The sequence below is a fragment of the Megalops cyprinoides genome, chromosome 5, assembly GCF_013368585.1.
Source record: "Megalops cyprinoides isolate fMegCyp1 chromosome 5, fMegCyp1.pri, whole genome shotgun sequence".
Lineage (NCBI taxonomy): Eukaryota > Metazoa > Chordata > Actinopteri > Elopiformes > Megalopidae > Megalops > Megalops cyprinoides.
Window position 1 is genome coordinate 37632501 of NC_050587.1, and position 18497 is coordinate 37650997.

Genomic DNA, 18497 nt, shown 5'->3' on the forward strand with positions numbered 1-18497 from the left:
ACGCTTTAATGAAATTACGGCGTTGTTGCTGCTACAGATCGCTCCGTGTGTGATATAAGTACTGTGAGCTGCTCTGAGCTGAAGATCACTGCTAGGCACTAGGCTTTTATTGTTATGCCCTTATTTCAACACTGGCTTTCCCCTCAGTGCCCATTGACTGTAATTCTGTCTGCCCTGCGCTGGTATTATTGCCATTCCCGCTTCAGCTGTGATGTGTTTAACATGTCATGCCACATTAGCCTTCCAAGTCACTCTCGATGAGAGCGTCTGCCAAAAAAATGGCAGTAAATTATGATAATAACAATAAGAATAGAGACGAGAAAACAACAGCTGTTCAGCAGAGATTGTTTGCTTTTAGGTAAATCAATTCAAACTGGGACCAACAGCAAATAACTGATCTCCGGTCAACAAAAAACATGGTAAACACAGCCATGGGGCTGAGGTCAAGACCTGGCAAGAGAAACAAGCCACACGTAGATCAGGCAATCAGGCACTGATTTCTCATTTCTGGGATGAATATTTCTGGGACAAATCAAATTAACAGCCAGCCAGATAGACAGACAAACAATCAAATAGACAGAGAGATGGAAGCTGAGACAGAAAATGGAAACATCAGGGATCACAGATCTAATCCCAAATTTTGTGGCAGTCGGGATACAATGTCAGTGAGGAGAGAGACAGAAAGCAACAGATAGACAGAGAAAAAGAGAGAGAGAGAGAGACAGGTGGCAAGAGAGACGAAGAGACAGAGAACGGAGAAGAAAGAGAGAGAAAGAGAGAGAAAAATGAAGGAGAAAGAGAAAGAGAGAAAGAAAGAAAGAGACAGAATGAGAGAGACAAAGGCAGACATACAAGTACACTGAGTGACATTAGGCAAAGAGGAGACAGGATTGTAGTAGGGGTTTGGAGAGAGTCGACAGGGAAACGGTATGGGGCTAGGGGGAAAGGGAGAGGCACCGGGGGGGGTCAGGGACAGGGGACAGACGTGCCTGATGCCGTGAATGTTCTTGATGGCATAGCTGATCTCCTTGCGCAGTTCCTTCTCATTAAACTCCATCTGGAAGCAGAGAATAAACACAATGAGCACACATATATACACACATTTATATACATACACACACACACACACACCCACCCACACACACACCCACACGCGCACACACCCGTCTACACTCGCGCACGCGCGCACACACACACACACACACACACACACACACACACCCTGAATTTATAAATTTATTATATGTATATATATACATACACACACTAAGTACTCACACATACAGTATGTACATACATATACACACACATGAATGCACATACACCCCCACAGCCCGGAACCACAGCCCACATCTAAGCCTGACCTTTCAGAATCGTTTATCAAAGAGAGCTTCAGGAACCGCCATCATCTGCTAACAATGACTGGCTGAGCCCAGCCAATCACAGAGTTTTGGAATGGATTCAGTGGCCCAGATGGGTTAATCACTGACAGCACGCAACGGCCCCGCCCTTAACGCGGGTCATGGAGCCATGCTTGTCCGTCACGGCAGCGTATTTGTGCAGTATGAGCACCGTAATACGCTAATGCCACTGGCTCATATCAAATGCAAGTGTACGATGAATATCAATAAGCGCTATAACTTAAAGAATTATATTATCATAGATGCAGGAAAAATAAATTTTTTCTGTATTAGGTAACAAATGAAAGAGATTATGTGCAAATATGTGCAGTCACTCTACGTCACCCACAATAAAGCATCTCCTGCTGGATGACTGTGCAGTGTTAAGATATTACGTCAGGCTCATGAAGGAATTACGTATGCGCAGTGAAGGCCTTATGAAGGCACGCTCTGTGTAAAAAACCGCGACCCACGGCGTTAGAGAGACGCGTGGGCTGCGTGAGTCTCCACGGCTGTTCTTTGCCTTTCCACCGCGCTCTGAGGCCGCTCCGGTCTCGAACCCGTCCTGACAGCGGCCCACCCTGTGCCCCTCCAGACAGAGTATTTCATTGTAGACGTGGGGAGTCGGTCCTCTTTTTTTTTTTTTTTTTTTTTTTTAAGAGCGAGAGCGAGAACGGAATGTTTTAGTCACGAAGTCTCTGGTAATGGTCCTGGAGGAGCCTCAGTCATGAGCTATGACTCACACTCACTCTGTCTCTCTCTCTCTCTCTCCCCCTCTTCCTGCTCTGGTTCTCCCCCCCTCCCCTCTTCCCCTTTTTCCCTCTCCCCCCCCCCCCTTTCCCCTCTCTAACTGTCTATCTTTTTCACTCTTTCCCTCTCCCTCTCACCCCCCTCTCCCCCCCCACTGTCTATCTTTTTCACTCTTTCCCTCTCCCTCTCACCCCCCTCTCCCCTCTCTCACTGTCTGTCCTGCTCCTCTCGTCTTCTCCCTTCTCTTTCATTTCTCTTGGTCTGTCTCTCCCTTTCTCTCTGTCTCTTTTTCTTTCCATCACCCCCCCCCCCCCCCCCCCCCCCAACATACAACACACAGGAAAAGTAGGGCAGAACGATGAGAGGGGACCAGGGCGCCGCCCTAGTGGACAGCCTACATGCAGTGAGAGTACAACTCCCGAACCAAGGAGCCGCCCAAATTCCAAACACGCACTTCTAAATATACCAAGTAAATTAGCTTTAAAAATACTGAATGGAATTCCACTGTGAAGAATTCCCCTCCTGCTGCACTGGAAATGTACCGCAGCCCCATCACAGACGCTGGCTTTGGTGTGGGATAACTGTACATCGGTACAGTCTGTATGGGTCTATGGGTGCTTTGTGGACACACTTATCTATGTAAGCGTCTGCATGCACGCTTGTTTCGCTGGTGCATTTGCAGTGCATCTCTCCAAAACGTGCCTCTGTGCTGTTTCTTGAGCTGCACAGAGTCCTGTGTGTAAGCGCATCTGACCCTGGGAGTGGTGCGTTTCGGTGAGGACGGGGCAGCGGGGGCGTGACGCACCTTCACCAGCTCGAACGGGAAGCGCTCGTGGAAGATGCGGTTGATCCTGGCTCCGCCCGACAGCTCGTAGGTGTCGATCTGATCCCCCGAGCCCTCAATGCGCTTCTCAAAATCCACTGAAAACTGCTGAACCATCCTGGGCAGAGACAGGGAGGGGGGGAGAGAGAGAAAGAGAGAGAGGGGAGAGAGGGGGGGAGAGGGGGAGAGAGGGAGAGAGAAAGGAGAGAGAGAGGGAGGGAGGGGAGAGGGGGGGAGAGGGGAGAGAGAGGGGGAGAGAGAGGGAGATAGAGGAGAGAGGGGGAGAGAGAGGGGGAGAGGGGGAAAGAGGGAGAGAGAAAGGAGAGAGAGAGGGAGGGAGGGGAGAGGGGGGGAGAGGGGAGAGAGAGGGGGGGAGAGGGGAGATAGAGGAGAGAGAGAGGGAGGGAGGGGAGGGAGGGGAGAGAGGAGAGAGAGGGGAGAGAGGAGAGAGGAGGGGGGGAGAGGGGGAGAGAGAGACAAAGAGAGAAAGTGGAGGAGAAAGGGAGAGAGAGAGAGGCAGAGAAAGACAGGAGAGAGAGAGAGAGAGAGAGAGAGACAAAACAAAACTGAGGCCTTAACTCTGTAAGAAAGTGTGCATTAAAAAAGCACCTTGTATAGTTCAAAGGGGAAATGAATTCCAGTCGTGGTGCTTGATTGGACACACCAAGTATTTACAAACCTGTCCAGTGAAACCCCTGGCTTTGTACGTCAAACCAAAAACTTGCCCTGGGGTTCCTTTTCAGAAGCCTATTGATTTTTTCCCTGAAAACCTTACATGTGAGATGTACTTTTAACTCAGACATGCATGTTACATGGCAGTTCCTGATCATGTTGTCACAGAGAAAGCTCTTAAAGGTTGTTAAAGTCCAATCTGTAGGACATAAATGTACAATAGATCTGTTGGTTATGTGTGTGAGCGTGTGTATGTGTGTGTGCGCGTGCGCGTGTGTGTGCGCGTGTGTGTGCGCGTGTGTGTGCGTGCATGTGCATGTGCCCATGCGCGTTTGTGCGTGTGCGTGTGTGTGTGCATTACTGTGTACATGGGGGTCACTCACTGCAGCAGGGCCTTGGTCTTGCGGGACGGGTCATCAGGGCGGAAGTTCTTGTACTCCTCCACCTCCTTCTCGATGGACAGCAGCTGGCTCTGCAGCTTGGCACGCAGCCCCGGGAGTGTGTCTCGGATGTGATTGGTCAGTTGCTAGGAGAGGAGGTGAAGGGAGCGGGTCATGACCTTTAGCTGATGACATGCAGAGCCTTTCACAGAGACCGCTTCCGTTATACACCTGTATCAGGTACCAGCCCCAGAGGCCTGTAAACCTCATTCATGCCGTTAAATATATATCCTGGTCTTGTACTTCAGTTACTGAACATCTGTGAAATACCTCAACACATCCACACAGATCAGCCCAGCTTGTATCCTAAGTACACGAGGAGACATTAATATCATAGAGGTTTTATACAATATATAACCCTATTTAATCGCTATCTACTCTTTACAGATAGGCCCTATTACTTAATATCCCCACAGGAGACATAAAGCTGTGGATATTAGGCAGAATGTGTTATTAACGTTATTAATTTACCTTTTAAAATTTTGGAAAGGTGTTTTAAAAAGGTGATACAAATGGGTTGGGATTTCAGAAACAAGTACAGACAGTATCAGGGCCCATCTGTATGATCAGGCCACATGAGCAGGAACTCACTCCTGATTCCCTCCTGTCAGAGGAGGTGTTCGTACGAGAGAGCAGAAGCACAAGGCGCGGACACACACACACACACACGCTGACACACTCTCTCTCTCTCTCTCTCTCTCTCTCTCTCTCTCTCTCTCTCTCTCTCTCTTTCTCCCTCCCTCCATCTCTCTCTCTCTCTCGTCACCTGACCGGCCGCGCGCTCACCTGGTTGAGCACTTTCTGCAGGTAGGGTGTGCCCATGCGGTCAGCCAGGTGCCTGTAGGCTGGGTGGGACAGGAAAAACTTCCTCTCTGCAGCCATGGCAGCATTGATGTCCTTCTTCCCATCGATGTCCTTCTGGCTCCGGTTCACCACCCCGATGTAGCCTGCAGGGGGCGACAGCAGGGCATGATAGCTGCAGCAGGGTCATGGGCAACATGGGTGGGCGAGGGACTCGAAAACGCGAAGACTCCCTTAACAGACACACTGGCCGGTTTAAAGAGGAAAAACTCCAGGAAAGTGTGGGGTTGGACATGTTAATTGTTGAAAAGCCTGCCTTGAGAGGATCACTGACTTGGTCTGCATAAGGCTTTCCCTGGCCAGCGTTTCAGGTTCAAAAACCTTTTTTCCTCCGTCAGAAATATCCAAAAAAATCTCAGCCCTCAACCAGACACAGAATACATGCTAAATGACAGATGTGAGGTAAATTGTTAATAAGCTTTCCCCTAACAGTGCAGGAGCTTTCAAAATCAGAGTTGAACGTGGGGTAAATTAAATTGGACACGTTTTATCTTTTTACCACAAAAAGAAGGAAAGCAGGAATGTGGCGAGAGAGGAGTAAACTGCTTATAGCGCCTGTTAGGACCAGATTCTCCCCCTAAACCTTTCTCAGGCCTCTCCTTTTCCTGCACAATCTCTCACTCTGCAATCCTTCATGTCCGGAGACAGAGGTTTCGTGAAATATTCAGGATGTGTCATGTGTAAAGGCCAGATCACATTAAATAACCAGGGAAGCTAGAGTGAGGGTTCAGGCGCTTAGACATGTAAAAAGGCTAGACGGGCTGAATCTCTCCGCGCAGAGGGCGAAAAAGTGTCCGGGCAGCAGCCCAACTCCGGATCAAATGGAAAGAAAGCACATCAGCAAATTTCATTAGAGTGTTTCCCACAAATATATTTTATTGCCGAGATCAGCAACAAATCAGCGGGCCAGGAGGGAGGAGAAAAAAAAGACGTTTTTTCCAGATGTGTCACTGAAATCAAGACATTGTTTTTTTTCTTTCTCCTTATTTAAACAGGACATGACCCAGACTTGATTTCTGTACTGCATGTTATTCCAATGTGGCCACTAGAGGGAGACAGTGAGGCGCTAATTTTGCTGAGTGCAGCATTAAGTTCTCACCGCGTTTAATCCAGCGTTGACAGCAGTCAAACACACACACACAGCACAGGCCACTAGTGCAGGCATGACTGTGCAGTAAATAATTAAATGAAAGGGATAAGTCCACCACAGCGAGACACATGCAATTAGCTCTACATAATGTCAGCTGCTACAAAGTTGCTTAAAGCAGTTTGTTGTGTCAGACTGTCTGCTTATGTGGAGTTGAGCCGTTCCCTCGCCGTGTGACACAGCAGTTTCTCTGAGGGCATTTGTAACTGATCCACTGCAGCTTTTATTAACAAAAGACACCGCCTCTTTTAACCTAGCCATTCTGACTGTAATGCAATGCAAAGGCACAGGCTGAAACCTCACACAGCTGGGACTCTGTTGAGCCAAAACGTCTCACTTAGATCCAGTCCAAACTGTCATTTTCCCAGCATTCCTCTGTTTCCCTGCCGCTCTGTGTTTCTCAGAGTGCTTTTACCTCACTGTGTTCGCAGCCCTGTGTGTCACCTTGACACGGTGCAGACAGCGTGTCCCTGTGTCTTACTGTGACGCAGTACGGACAGCATGTCCCTGTGTCTTACTCTGACGCAGTGTGGATAGTGTGTCCCTGTGTCTTACTGTGACACAGTACGGACAGCGTGTCCCTGTGTCTTACTGTGACGCAGTGTGGATGGTGTGTCGTTATGTCTTACTGTGACACGGTGCGAGTCTCACCTCGACGCAGTGGTAGCAGCTTGTTCTCCAGAATATCTCGAGCGTCAGTTCCCTCGTCCATCAGATCCAGCTTAGTAATCACACCAATGGTGCGCTGACCTGTTCTCAGACACACACACACACACACACACACGCACGCACACACACATTCATTAGTGCTATGATTAGTGCTATGGATTTGCAGTCATTTTAGCAAGCCTCATAAATACAGTGAGTTTTGGAATAAGGGGTGGTAGGAATGAGGGTTAGTGCCTGGTAGGTCTCAGGTTAAAGTTGGGGCATCAAAATCCCTTTGTATTGTCCAGGCCCTAGAGATGGTGCTTTGAACTGTTTTTGGACAATGTTGTACTGGAGCAATTCATGGTATCCACTCCCTCTCTTTGCAACCATTATACCCAGCTATACCTGAGTAATAACTGACTGCAGTCTATTTTCTTCTGACCCCCTGCCCACCAGCCGATGCACACCTTGCCTATCCACTTCTTTGGCAATCTTGAGGGCGTCGGAGTTGGCGAGGTCAGAGTTGGCGGGGGACACAGCCAGCAGTAGGCAGTTCTCCTTGGTCACAAACTGCATCAGCATGTCCCTGATCTGCTGCTCGATGTCGGCCGGTTGGTCACCCACGGGCACTTTGGTCATTCCCGGCAAGTCCACCAGGGTCAGGTTCAGGACTGGTGAGGGACAGAAAGCAGAGGGGTGAGGGTGGATACAAACACTGACCCCCCCCGCCACCCCACCCGCCAGTGGCGTGCCCACACGCCCTACCGTTCGGCGAGTAGACCCGCAGGTTGATGGGCACGGGCGAGATGCCCTTATTCTGCCCGGTGAGGCGGTCAGTCTCCGCCTCGATCTCCTGCCGCACCTCGTCGAAGTCTGTGAACTTCTTCCCCTTGCAGTGCAGAAACTCCGCATACTCTGGAGGAAGGAGAGAGGAGGGGAGAAAGGAGAGGAGAGGAGAGGAGAGGAGAGGAGGAGAGAGAAGGAGAGAGGAGAGAGGAAGAGAAGGTGGGAGCAGTAGAGAGTAGAGGGGGGAGAGAAGGAGATGAGTGAAGGAGATGGGGAAGAGAAGGAGATGTGTGAAGGAGAGGGGGAATACAGGAGAGGAGGAGAGGAGGAGAGGAGGAGAGAATGATTGAGGGAGGGAGACGTGGAGAGGAGAGGGGAAAGGGACAGGAAAAGAGGGGGAGGAAGGATAAAAAAGCAAAGAAATTTTGAAAAGAAGGTGAAAAATAGTGAAAAATAGTGAAAAAGAAAAGTGAAAAATAAAAAGAACGCAAGACAGTCAAAGAACGGGATCATATCAGCTGCATGAATGGTGACCCCACAGTTCAGTAAGAATTCACATCCTAAGGAAGGAAAATACTTCAGAGTATAATAATAATGCATAATGGAGTTATGAGTTAACCATTTCACCTTTCTACACTAGGTGGCAGTGTTGACAAGATGCAAGTCATCTGAGCAGAGAAGGAGAAAAAAGAAAAAGAACAAAAAAAGACGATGATATTGAAACAACCTCTGCTTGTCTCTGTCAACGGCAGGGCTGTCTTAAAATGTGAAGGCCAAGAGGACAAAACTCATTCATGGTCTATAAATTGCACTGTACCGTGCATTTCTGGCGAAGGGGTTGGGCCTATAACCAGAAAGTGGCAGGTTTGACTCCCCAGTACCACTTTCAAAAAAACACCCATCTGTACAAATGAGTAACGGAATTCATTATGTAAAAGATGGAGGTAGCCCTGGATACAAGCATCTGGTAAACAAATAAATGATAATGACTAATGTTAGTCGCATATCCAAAATGTGGTATCGCATATTGCCAGCATTTGTTGCTGAAAATCCTTTGATGGCAATAAAATGCTTTTAGATGGCATTAATAATGACTAAACACACAGAGCCTGGAAACCTGGAAATGATCTGACGCAAACACATTTTCAGCATATCACTGCATCACCATTTGAACAAGGCCACCCGACAGCACAGTGTAATAGCTGTCTATCACAGCACAATAAATGTCTATAACAGATTGTTGTAGAGACCCACAGCCTGCACTCCCGTATACATTAACTTATTGTGCAGTAGCTGTTAATATTTATTTTTTATACACCTCATTCCATCCATCTATACGTCATTCCATGTAAGCATCAATCAGACTTTGGAACTGGAGTCAAATTCATTGTATGTGTAAAAGCATACTTGGCCAATAAAGTCTGATTTTGATTCTGATCAGCCTAAATCATGCAGATCATTAAATCATGCAGATCTTGACTTATTCTTGGTCTTCTTATGCATGGAATAACAGTTGCGTGGTTGTATTTGGCTTTATTTTACCATAGAAACTGCATTTTTCACCCTGAGCCACCAATCAACCGCTACACCATTCCAACAGAATCCCATAGATCCAGGAGGAGGAATTCTGCCTGCAGAGAGGCCAGCTTCCTTCACATGCTCTGACAGTGTGTTCGGATTCACACAGCCATCCCCCTCTCCCCTTTGTGGGTGGGCGCAGTGCCACAGACAAGCTGCTGCTGTAGCACCACAGCGAGGGGGTGTGGAAGGCCGAGGGGGAGGGTGGGGGTGTCTCTCTCTATCATTTGTGATAAATATCAGTTTTGTCAAATAAACTAAACACAAAACAAGGAGAGATGCAGACCAAACAATCATCCTGGGTTATGCGCTGGCTTATCTGCTGCTCTCGAATTTATAGTTGGATTACCCAGAATGCTCCAGGAGTGCGGTGCGTGCCCCTGACAGGAGGGGCCTTACCTGTGGGACAGTTGATGAGCTGCAGGACCAGGGGGCGACGGGTGACAATGCCAGAGCCACGGGGCAGGAAGTCCCTGTGCAAACACGGGGGGGGGGGGGGGGGGGGGGGGACCGTGAGGAACAAGCCAAGCATATACCTGAGACATACCTGAGACATACCTGAGATATACCTGAGACATACCTGAGACATACCTGAGATATACCTGAGACATACCTGAGACACACCTGAGATATACCTGAGACATACCTGAGATATAATTGAGACATGCCTGAGATACACCTTAACATACCTGAGATATACCTGAGATATATCTGAGATATAACTGAGAGGAGCCTGGGACTCACCTGAAGCATAAATCAAACACACCTGAGATATACCCGTGGCAGCCAGAGACATACCCCAGACAAATCTGAGACATGCCTGACACTCAGCTGTGACATACCTCAGACACACCTGAGACACACCACATATATCCCTAAGACCCTTAATTGCCCTTGAGATATATTTGAGACCCCTGACACATATCAGAGGTAACTGTATGCCACTTTCCTTATAACTTTAGTGAAGACATGCAGAAGGTTTTATGGCTCTGTAAGTATGCATGTAAAAATAAGTTTTTAATTTTAGGATCTAAGGGCCGATGAACTGACAGTCATCTTGCCTGGGGTGACACTGTTCTTCCGCAATCAAGTTTAATCTGTTTGACAACTGAATCATGCTGAAGAAAAATGAAGATGTCAGGAAACTACAGTCTGGTGAAGACAGATGTGAAAGAAAGCTTTTCATTGGTCCTGCAATGAGATTAGCACACCCATATGGAGAGGCAGTCCTGATAGTTGGAGCAGTTTGTTCGTTCAGTTACAGTTGGCAGCCGCAGTCTGGTTAGCGTTCCACAAGATGCAATCTGTTTGCTTTCAGATTCCAGAAGGATCTGTAGCTCTAACCTCTACAACCTCTCCAAGGACCCAAGCATGGTGTTGCCATGGTGACAGTAGTTAGCGAGCCTTATGGGTATTTCATAAGTTAGGCACATATACTTGCTCATCTTCAAGTCTAAAACACATGCACACAGCAGATACGTGTGTATATATAAAATGAGACCAAACTCCATGTCTCAGTGAATATTCATGTGCAAACTGAAAATCACCAAAGGCATACAATTTATCCTAAATTGACTGTTAAAGGAGTGTCCCTTCCACAAGCAAGTGCTTCTTACTTGCAAGTTAATTTTTCAATTGGTTTCAGCAATTACCAAAGGCACGATGCAATGTAAGGGAAATAAAAAAGCAGCACACTTCCTCTGAGTTGTTATTTTGCAGTTAGGGGGGGGGGGGTGGGCAGTAATGCTCTGGACTGGTCTCCAGCTAAGGCCTTCGTGCCTCTAGTGTGGGCACACTGGCACAGTATGCCATCCTCACACCAGGGTGCCCTCTCCTTGCACACACAGAAGTCAAAGAGAGAGTCAAATCTGGCAACAGTCAGATCGGTAGCATACCACCAATCAGCTCACAGATACGGGTCACGTGGGTGAGGAGATTATAATGCTAACCCCGCACCACTACATGGAGGGAGACAGAAGCCACCAGTGATATGCATGTGTGTATATATTTATATGTAAATAGTTGTGCATGTGGGAATTGTTCCAATCTATTAAAAAATGAGCCTGAGCGTCTGTGAATCTCTTGGCACAGCAAGTTCTGCACTGAATCACAATGCCATCAAGTGCTATCTCTACAGTGACTCCCACGCACAGACACACAGACAGACACACACACACACACACACACACACACAGACACGCACGCACACACACACACACACACACACACACACACACACACACACACACACTCCTTCCACGCTGACAGAGCCTGTATGTTTCAGTGGCAGACAGAGCCCCCCTGTTTTTGCTCTCAGCCGGGTCCCTGCCCCTCTGCCCCTCCGCACTGCAGCACAGAACCCAGTGCTGAAAACAGGTTTCACAGCATCTTCCCTGCAGGTGAAGACCGCCTGCCTGGGATAGTGCCAGCAATCAGCCCCTCTGGGTTACCTTCCTAATTCAAGAGGGGCAGAGTACCTCTCCAGCGTTACATTTGCATCACTCTCCAGGCTGATATTGTGCGTTCAGTTTGGTTAATCTGCTCTGACTCACCTTCCCGCACTGTCTGCAAAGCTAAAGCAACAGACAAAATACCGTTCTACCAACTTCAACACCTTCGTTGAGCTGCCTATGTAGCTCTGAATAAGACAAATTGGGCTCACTCCTGCTAAATGACAAAATGTCAATGCGTATGTAACAACTCAACTGTCTTACTTATTAGTGGGTTTTTTTGAGGACAGGGTATGGTACAGGGGTGTGGGGGATATGACAGTAGAACCATTGTGACCCCCGATTCTCCTCATTCTCCAAACTGAGACATGCACAGATGACATCCCCCATCGACTGGGCAGTGAAGTGAAGACTTATCATCACTGTTACTGTCAGGGATTTGGCTGCTGCTTCTCGGGATGCCCACCAGATGGCCTCATAACGTCCTGTGTTCTCTGTGCCTCGTTTAGTTAATGTCTTTCACCTGTGTTAGTGACTGGTGTCACCTGTGTTAGTGACTGGTTTCACCTGTGTTAGTGACTGGTTTCACCTGTGTTAGTTACTGGTTTCACCTGTGTTAGTGACTGGTTTCACCTGTGTTAGTTACTGGTTTCACCTGTGTTAGTTACCTGTGTTCTCTGTTATCTAATCCCTGCCTTTTGTTCAAGTTATTGCTCAGACTTCAGTTGCCATGCTTACTGTGTGTGAGCTCTTGTACCAAGGCTGTTCTGATTCTCTCTAGTCTCCAGTAAAGGTAATTTTATTTTCTTTGAACCAAACCTCTTGTGTCCTGAGTCGTCTCTGTATTTAGATTCTCCCTGCTGCTTGTCACTCTTACGGCTACTGCCCTCCGACGACCCCAACACCGGGCAGCAAAGAGAAGCTTCAGGTCAGAATCCACATCAGTGCGCCAGCTCACTCACAAAACACTCCTCCAGAGGACTTTCATCTGAATGGACCCGTTTCCCAGGACCGGAACCAGCCCAGAATACACACTCCTGCTCAGATCCATTCTTCTGTTCTTCAACGGAACAAGAAGCTCTCTCGAAGAAACGCTAACGCTGCGTTTTCCCAGCCAGATCAAAGACGCACTAAATGCCCGCTGTTTTAAGAATTTTGATGCTTTAATTCTCGGTTACTGCGAGAAAACTATGTCAGTGTGTTATCCTGGGTTTTGACCTTGACCCTTCACGTGATGCCAAAATGTGTGATTATGTCTAGGAATTTCAGAGCAGAGCCTATTGATACCACGTCGCTCAGAAACTACTGTCATAATTGGGGCTCAGAGGGTCTGTTCAGCTGTTTGGATGGAATTTTGAAAATGTGGTGAGTGTGTTCTATGTATATCACTAGCATCAAAAAGCAAGACTGTGAAAAGTGTTACTTCTGCACTGGGCTAAGCAGATTGTCTGGGTATAAGAATGCATTAGGTAAGGAATATGTGGGCAGTTCTGGTTCCCTTCTTGACTTCATTCAGATTCTGATATTAACTAATTTATTTACTGCCAGCTGCCACACCGCCCTGCGGTGTATTTCTGCCTGATGTTTAAAGCTAAGCAGTGTTTGGCCTGTTTAAGAGCCTAGATCAGAGATGGAAAACCTGGTTGCTGCTGAAAGAGGGATTGGTGGACCAGTAGGGGGCAGTCTTTCCTCTGAACCGTAGCAGGAGACCAGTGCTGCAGTGGAGTGATGGGGACACTGTTCAGCAGGAGGTGCATCCTTCAGATGAGACGATAAACTAAGACGCCATGGCACTTATCATAAAGGTGTTGGGGATTCCCTGCTGTCTTGGCAAAAATCCCAAGTAGGCTCTCTGAGTCTGGCCATGTAATAATCCCTCACTTTATACAGTTAAATAAACCCCTTCCTCTCCACCCCAGCCTATGTGTGCATTGTGCATTCTGGGTCAAAACAGCTGCTATGCATTACTTGGTTGGTTAATACACATTGGTGGAGGAGGTGCGTCACTCCGCCTTCACTGTAAAGCCCTTAGAAGTTCCTGAAAGGCACTATATAAATGCAATACATCATCATTAGATTTAGTCTTCATTTGGACCAGATGATAAATCACTCGGATTCAAGGTTCAGATTAATTAAACAGTCCAACAACTGATCCGGCCTGAACATTTACGTTGTAATTTGTGACCGACTGCTAAAAAAAAAATCCCTCTTGTTTTAGACCTGCACTGAAAAACTGCACCTGACAGGATTTGTTTAAGACGTGCATCTCTGACAGGCCGAGAAAGCACTGAAGCAGCTGGGCACCAGCTGAGCTGACAGAACGCAAAGGCTGATGGGAAGGGAGCCAGGAGCGAGGGCAGGTAGGACTGCACGGTGCGTTCTGCACCTCGGGCTTGGCGGAGCGGCAGGGACGGACGCAGCATCCTCTTTGTCCTCCGCTGTCATTCAGCCTCGTCTCTGCTAATGGAGGACCCGCGGAGGAGCGCATTCGCGCGGCTTTGTTCCTGTAAGATCGGGGAAACCGCGCACTGAACATGCACCCGGGCCTGGCCTCAGGATGGCGCTCCGTCAGGCGGAAAATGCATGCTTTTAAAGAGTCACGCGCATGCTTGCATGCCTGCGCATACACACACACTCACACAAATAACCAAAGAGGCGCACACACACACAAATGCACAGGCATACACAATTAAACATACACACAGACACAACAAAACAAGAACACACATCCATACAAATACACACACACACACACACACACACACACACAGACACACACACACAGAGGGAGCAAGTAAATTAAGTAGAAACAACACTAGCAGAAATAAGTTAACTTCGTTCACAGTCTCTGCCACCCTAATGAAAGATCAAAGATTTCCACTGTGGGAGTTTATCTGCAGGCATCCTCCGTATCAGCTCAGTATTAAAAGTCCCCTTTTATTATATTAGCGTAAAACAACCTCCTTCCTTTCATTAGATCTGCAGAGTCCCCCGGCGGCTCTTATCTACACCCCGCGCCTCTGCGGCTGTCTCCCAGTCCCGGCGCTCACTTTGATGTGGTGGGGGCGTGCGTCTCTTCAATTTACCCCTCAATCCTGATAGCACCGCTGCCTTATGTGATAAAAGTTCCTATGCATAATATGTGAGACGGTCAGGCAGCAGTGTAGCATGGCGGAGCAGTGCTTTCTACAGTGGCTGGTTTGATTCCCAGTTTGGGTATTGGTGTTGTACCTGAACCCACAGTAAAATATCCAACTGTATAAATGGATGACTTGTAAAAATGTCAGCTATATAAGTTGCCCCGAATAAGGACACCTGTTCAGCGAAATATATGAATACACTACAAATATTGCAATATATCAGTCACTGCCACTATGCCACATGCACTGTAATGCCAGTACAGTGTGCCTATGGAACTATTTTATAATATTTCATTTTACAATATGAAAGTTATATGTTTCCACTTAAAATGCGAAAATGGCACTGTTTCATACAGTGAATTTCAAAGTGCATATAATACATTTGAAAATACGTACAGTATGATTTCAGAACAAAATCTCTCTGATCTAACGTGTTAGCATTACTTTTAATGAGGGCAAGCTTTTGGAAGGACCGCAGTCACGCCGGCCCCCATGGGACAGTCTCTCCTCCGTACTTCAGGTCACCGTCACAAAGACCCCCCCCCCCGCACTGCCAGTACCAGCTCTGCAGGCATTGGCTGCCACTCTGCGGTGACCTGGAAGCAGTTTTTAATAGGGTGACATCTGTGGATCAATAACGAGGCCCTTGGCAAGAGCACCAGAAACCTTCTTCAACAAACAAATAAAAAAGATGCTTAAATTAAGCACACACTCTGATGCCCTCTCGGGCAGCAAAACATCATAGGGGAATACTCTTCACTGGAGCCACTATATATAAACCGCTGTTAAGTAACTATAGCAACGCTCCTTAATGGCTCCCCAAGAGATGTGAAACACTTGCGATTCTGAAAAGACAAAATTGAGAGAAATTTACTCCAGTTTCTGTACACAGTATGCCTTCAGGAGGTGTGGAGATGGAACACGAGGATAAATTCATCCTGAATCCCAACGGTTCAGCCCTGTGCAATGTATGGACAGTCAAAGACGTAACGTGAAATTCTCTCCATCCTACAACAAGTTCCCTCTCCCACAATATCTATCACTGTAATGATGGTACCAAATATCGAGGAAATAAAATCCTTAGAGAAATACCTACAAGGCTCATTCAAAGGTAATTTTCATCAATTTCACCAAAAAAAAATATGTTAAAAGATGGCATTTGCTTCCTGCCACACAGGTTAGGCGTATTTAAAAAGAAGTCTCCATTTCCTTGCAGGGCAATGTAACATCCAGACTTGACAGTCCCTCTCTCTGATGCATGAGTAATTTCAGTATCAAATTCCCTTACAGTCACAAGTCATCACATCTGCTGCAAGCAACAGATAAAATATAATGACACAGTTGCAGGTATGGAAGGACACCAGATTTGGGGAGCAAACGGTTGGAAGTATTATCCTGAAATAACCCTGACCAACAGATAAACAGAAACCAGCTGGTAACCTGGCAATAAAGTTTACTATTTTTCTCTTTATTAATGTGTTCATGCTTTTTTCTTCTCGCTCCTTTTAGTGGTATATGCTACAATAGTTTTAAATAAAAAATTATTTTACCTGAATGTATTCTGCTATATTGTATGGATTGGAATGTTAACGTTTCCTGTTGGTGCTAAAAATACTGTATTGAGTTTATATGAGTCATTATAAAGTGCAAATTCTAGAAGAACAAGGCTGTAGTTTTAACCAGCTGACCTTCTTCTTTTATGCAATGTCACGATGATGGTTACCATGCCAACCAGGACATAACCCATCTCTCCCTCCCCACCCCCTGCCCCCCCAAAGCGAACCAGCCAGGAGAGTAGCACTGCCAATTAATAATCAACAGGCCTCTATGGACCACAGGAGAGAATCGCTTATGACTGACTGATCTGGGAACAGCCTATCAACATGGTCACATTCAGAGCCTCAATGCGCAAGACAACAGAGAAAGAGACTGTGACTAAATGAGGCTGGCCCAGGTTGCCTCTCAGGACAGCGGTACAACCCAGCGAGGGTGGCAGTGTCACACTTTACCAACATGGTCCCATGTATTCTATTGAACGGGACACTACCAACTGCAGGGCACTCACCAATCCCTAAACTGGGGCACCCCAATTCTAGGCCTGCGCGTGTGTGTGTGTGTGTGTGTGTGTGTGTCTGTCTGTCTGTCTGTCTGTGTGCAGGGGGAGGCATTTCAAGGTTGCACCGTTGTGGGGTTCAGCATATGCCTTCCAGACCTATCAAACCTGCTGAAAAGAGCTCTGAACATAGCAACAACAAAGGGCCCCTCTAAAATATCAATCTTGTGCATCGATCAGCGTTTAGTGTTTCAGTGTATAAAACAGAAACTGTTCCTAGCTTTTCAAACATCTCTCTCTCTCTCTCTCTCTCTCTCTCTCTCTCTCTCTCTCGCTCTCTCCTCACATTCTCTAATTCCTGCAAACCTTGCAACAATAAAAAGCACTGATTCTTCTCAAAAAACGGATTAGAGTTTTTTTTTTTTCTTCACTTCTGGCTCTGCCATCGCATTCCGTTTCTGTACTGCTGTTTGTGACTGAGTCCCACAGAAAGAATGCCTTGTTCCTGCTTCCCTCACTACAAACGCCCTTGAGCGATTTCCAGGACTGTGAGTGAGAGAGAGGTGGGAACACTAAGCTTGCAATGGAGCCTAATTCAGGCACACAAGGGCTGATCGTTTCCGTCATACCTCTTCATTTAGTGACATTATTCGTCAGAGGCAGCAGATGCCATTATATAATCCATTGTGGATTATGGAACAATGCTTGCAAAGCACAGGCTCTTTAATCCATTATATGTGTCTGAATTTACAGGGGAGCAACTGAGCGACTAAAATCTACAACCCTCAGGTCAAAAGTTCAGCGCTACTGCACATTACAGTTTTGTAGACACTTGTCTTTTGTAGACACTTGACTCTCGTTAAGAGTACAACATTTCTTCTGGAGGGATTTGAACCAGCAACCTCTGGGTTACAAGATCTGTTCCCAGGCATTGTTCCATGCTACTTGCGTAAAGCTCACACGCAGATCCCTGCACCACACGCTACAGCATCAGCGGCTCCTCACTGCGTGGCGGCCCGCTGACAACGGGACCGCTGGCCGCCATCGTTTGGCCTCCTTCCCTGCCACTCGGCTCTGAACGCTGTGCATGTGCCACTGAACGCATGTCCACGTGAGATCACCAGCAAACCATCATTGGCAATTAGCAGGCGCTCTTACCCAGAGCGACCCAGAGCGTAAATATTGTAAACATTTTTACAATGTTTACAATGCTATCCATTCATACAGCTGGATATTTACTGAGGCAGTTGTGGGTTAAGTACCTTGCCCAAGGGTACAGCAGCAGTGCCCTCGTGGGGAATCAAACCGGCAACCTTTCGGTTGCAAGTCCTGCTCCTTAACCACTATGCTACGCTGCCGACCCATAGCGCATAGTGCGAACAAAGTGCATTTTCCATGATGCTGACACAAGGCGCTCCTGAGCTAAGAAAGAAGGCTACATGATAATGTGCTATTTATTTATTCATTCATTCATTCATTTGTGATTCACTCTAATTATTTGTGTAACTGCGTTCAACCTGTCTGGCGGTCTGTTTATCTGTAACTTAACCAGGAGGGACAACAAACAGCTAATCTCTCACTTATTAGCGGCCGCTTCGGGAAGCAGGGAGGGGGAGGGGTGAAGCCGGTCAACTGCTGGGGACGAGCGGGGTGACACAACAGAGGGAAACCTGGACAGCACTGCGAGTGTGACTACCACTTCCCGCCTCTTTGTGGAGGTTACCAAACCGAGGCGGTGTATTTAAG

The 18497-nt window shown here is 47.2% G+C and overlaps 1 protein-coding gene across 5 annotated transcripts in view; it reads right to left on the bottom strand.

Annotated features, from left to right (window-relative positions):
- The window catches only part of dnm1a (dynamin 1a), a 76616-nt gene that overhangs the window by 41699 nt on the left and 16420 nt on the right, over positions 1-18497 (bottom strand). For all 5 annotated transcript variants that reach the window (XM_036528659.1, XM_036528656.1, XM_036528655.1 and 2 more), the window contains exons 2-9: positions 9508-9581; positions 7510-7659; positions 7212-7415; positions 6745-6843; positions 4872-5032; positions 4029-4171; positions 2956-3091; positions 990-1057 (exon numbers count right to left, since the gene is read on the bottom strand). In XM_036528659.1, the coding sequence (XP_036384552.1) occupies positions 990-1057; positions 2956-3091; positions 4029-4171; positions 4872-5032; positions 6745-6843; positions 7212-7415; positions 7510-7659; positions 9508-9581 (1035 nt within the window). The remainder of the gene's footprint in view (positions 1-989; positions 1058-2955; positions 3092-4028; positions 4172-4871; positions 5033-6744; positions 6844-7211; positions 7416-7509; positions 7660-9507; positions 9582-18497) is intronic.